The sequence below is a fragment of the Capsicum annuum genome, chromosome 2 (assembly GCF_002878395.1).
Source record: "Capsicum annuum cultivar UCD-10X-F1 chromosome 2, UCD10Xv1.1, whole genome shotgun sequence".
In the NCBI taxonomy this organism is placed as follows: Eukaryota; Viridiplantae; Streptophyta; class Magnoliopsida; order Solanales; family Solanaceae; genus Capsicum; species Capsicum annuum.
In genome coordinates this window covers 126,444,421-126,448,408 of record NC_061112.1, presented here as the reverse complement: position 1 = coordinate 126,448,408, position 3,988 = coordinate 126,444,421, and the positions used below count along the sequence as shown (strand labels likewise).

Genomic DNA, 3,988 nt, shown 5'->3' with positions numbered 1-3,988 from the left:
CTGATCATCTTTCTTTCTCACTTTCAAGCTACTTCAAGCAGGTCCATTATGATCTTTTCCTAAGAGGTAGCAATCTAGGAATGCAGATAAAATCCATATAGCTTAAGAAAGTTTTCATAGCATCAATAGGTCAATTGTCTATTTACTGACCACACATTTGAAAACCTTTACCAACTAAATATATGCTAACGGGGAAGTGCTAATCCTAAAATAGATAGTCAATGAGGGAAAAAAAAAAAGAAATCACCTACAAATGCTTTCTATGTGCTCCAAGAAAACCAGTATAGAAACTATGTTATGCAAATATCCATACAAGAATATTCAGATAGGAAATAAAAGTATGATTCTTACACTAATTCCAGTGCAAGGTACGCATTTACAGATGGTCTCTTTCCCCTTTTTGTTATAATAACTGACAATTCATGTCCCTTGGCAAGTCCAACATTTTTAATCCACTTATAAATGACTTGCTTGCAATCCTAAAGTAAGAAGAACGCCAATAGAAAATCGTCAACCTAGATTTAGATATAATTTTGAATTTTTCTTGCAAACAGCTTCCTCAATGTAAAGGCAAACACATACAGTAAAATGTCACAGAATCTCCAGAAGTTCTGTTTAATTTTTTCCAGACAAGTCTCTCACTCTCTCTACCGCCTTCCCTTTCTATTTATTCTAAAATTATACAAGTGTTGGAGGCTCCATCACAAGGAAAAAACAAAAAGATGAAAAAGCATGAATAGACACTAAAAGTACAGGGAAAAGCATTAGAAACGTATAGATGCATAAATTAATCAATATCCTCTTGAAATAGGCCTTGAACTTTAATTAAATTATCAAAAGGTCACCACTGGATATACAAAATAGACATGACAATAATGTGCTTACTGAAATAATAATTCTTGAAACTCTAAATATCATCATGAGTGTATCTTTATCTTTTCCCACACTTTTAGTCTAACAATTAACACATGTATTGTTTGTTTCTATTTGCAGCTAACAAAAGGGTTCAATCCATAGAAGATGTTGATAATAAAGAAAAAGGACCAATAAAAAAACAGAGAATAAATTGGTTCTTGAAAGCTCTATCCGAACGATATGATATGGAAGGTAATGTAGTACTAACTTATTAATTATAGATACATCCATTCTATATTTGCTATATTTATTATTCATTAAGTTTTCTAACATTTGACTCCATTAATTTAGGTGAAATTGCCTACATACCATCAATATCGCCTGCGCACATGTTGAATAATGTTCCTAGATGCATACATTGTCGGGCTATGAGGTTTGAACATGAAATGTCAACTTTTTGCTGTGACGGTGGATCAATCAAGCTTGCAAAAGTTGTAGTTCCAGCTCAACTCTATGACTTATTTTTCTCACAATCAGATATAGCACAAGAATTTCACAAACACATTAGAGGATATAATAGCATATTTGCATTTACATCTTTTGGCGTTCAACTCGACAATGATCTGGCATCCTCACGATAAGGAAACAGGGTCAAATATATCATGATCCGCCTTCTTTAATCCCACATGATGGTATTTCATGTTATTTTCAGATGTACTTTTTGGACACAGAAAATGAGGTATGCAATAGGATTTCAAAACTCAAAGAAGCCAATTTTTCCAAAGAGGTTGTGGAAATAATTAGACAGATAATGGATACCAATCCTTACGCATAATTCTTTCGTCAGCTAAAGGATCATTCAAGCTTTCAAAATTTAGAAATTTGAATAGCTTCAAATGCTAAACTAGATCAACGTGTCTATAACAAACCATCGTTTGATTAAGTTGTAGCTATTTGGATAGATGGAAACAACCCCAATGTAGCATTTGATAGAGAGATTATTATTCATGAGCACTTAGGCAATATCCATAGAGTTAAACATTATTACGGTTGTTATGATCCACTCCAATATCCTCTACTTTTCCCAAATGGTGAATCAGGTTGGCACCAAAGAATTAAAAAACAACATAAGACCAAAAAAGGTTCACATGAGACCGAATTTACAGTCTTCAATTAAAATATTTCGACATTTACATCCGCTAATGAGGTGTTTGACAATGAACAACAAGGTATAGTTTTGATACAAAAAGCATCGATTATTACAAATTGGTAATTCAAATTCTCTTATTGGTCTTTTTTACATTTTTTTGTTGGTGTACGATGAGGAGGTAAACAATGTGTCTCATGTAGAGAGTACTACTGCTACAAGCTGCAAATACGTGATGGACAAGACACGATAATTCTATTGTACGGGCGATTGTTCCAAAAATTTATAGTTAACGTGTACATCAAGCTGGAAATAACACGACTTGAATATTTTAGACAAGAGCAATCAAATCTTAGAATGGAAATATTGCAAGGTATATATGACAGCATCCTAGCAAGAGAAATTAGAGGAGCTAAAGTAGGTCAGAGAGTAATACTTCCTGCATCATTCATCGGAGGTCCTAGGGACATGCGTCGTAGATATATGGATGCAATGTATTTGGTTCAACGTTTTGGAAAACCAAATCTATTTATCATAATGACATGTAATCCTGATTGGGTAGAGATCAAAGAAAATTTGTTACAAGGACAACTTCCTCAAGACAGACCTGACTTGGTGACTAGAGTCTTTAGAGCAAAGCTACAAGATTTAAAAGATCAGATATTCAAGAAAAGGATATTTGGTCCTATTGCAGCACATGTTTTTGTGGTTGAATTTCAAAAAAGAGGACTACCACACATACACCTTTTATTAATACTTGAACAAGGATACAAGATGACATCGCCCGACGATTATGACAAGTTTATTGCCGCTGAACTTCCTAATAAAGCAGAATTTTCAATCTTATATGATTTGGTTGTCAAGCATATGATGCATGGTCCGTGTGGAAAGAATCATCCAGCAAATTTATGTATGAAAGATGGACAATGCAATAATCACTATCCTCAGTCATTTAGTAATAAATCAATACAAGGAAAGGATGAATATCCTATTTATAAGAGGAGAAATGATGGAAAAGGGGAAAAGGTTCGAGGCATGACAATGAACAATCAGTGGGTCGTTCCATATAATCCTTATTTGCTGACAAGATATAATTGCCACATCACGTCGAGTCTTGTTCGGGAGTAAAAGCGATAAAGTATCTCTACAAGTACATATATAAAGGTCATGATAGGTGTGCTATTTATATCGAGATGGATGATGGAGAAAAATTCATCGATGAAATTCGCAGCTTTCAAGATGCACGGTGGGTGATTGCACCAGAAGCACTATGGATAATTTATGAATTCAATCTCAGTGAAATGTAGCCTCTAGTCATTAACTTTCAAATTTATCTCCCAAATAAACAATCAGGCAAGCTATATATATATATATATATATATCCAACAATTACGCTAATTTAACTTATGATGAAATAATAAAAAATATGTGTATCAACTATTCCTAAAAATCAGGAGTGCCAAAAGTGCTTTTGTCCAAAAAAACTTCTGATCTTTCACCTGAAAATTGGTCATAATGAAATGTATCAATTTATCTTCTTCATAATTGTGGTTCTTGTATTAGTTTATGTGTGTCTTGAATATTTTATTGTTGCTTTTTTGAAGATGCTAGAGGAGAATCAAACAATATTCTAATTCATGAAATATTTTAGTAAAACTAATTATACCATATGTTGCCCCTCTAATATGTTCAGGCAATTAACAAAACACTTCTGACTTTTGACATGTAACTAAACCACCAAGAGCCAAGCCCGTTGCTTGGAATGATTTCACGCTACATATTTGGGAGTATCAAAGTTCTTAATTACAACAAAAACACCAGATAGTTAACCCACAATTGTGATTTGTGAAGAGGATAAGGAGGAAAGTAGTCTTCAACCAAAATCAATGAAGATATAAAATACATAAAACCTCTGTTAAACCCAGACACACTTGGGAGTCTGGAGATACTATAATATATAGCACAACTGAATAACTTTGATCATAT

At 33.4% G+C, this 3,988-nt stretch overlaps 1 protein-coding gene across 1 annotated transcript; it reads left to right on the top strand.

The window, feature by feature from the left end:
* Positions 1–2,359: 2,359 nt before the first annotated feature.
* On the top strand, positions 2,360–3,130 carry LOC107858137. Its single transcript, XM_016702854.1, has one exon. It carries the CDS (start codon positions 2,360–2,362, stop codon positions 3,128–3,130), a length of 771 nt encoding a protein of 256 aa, XP_016558340.1.
* The last annotated feature ends 858 nt before the right edge of the window (positions 3,131–3,988 follow it).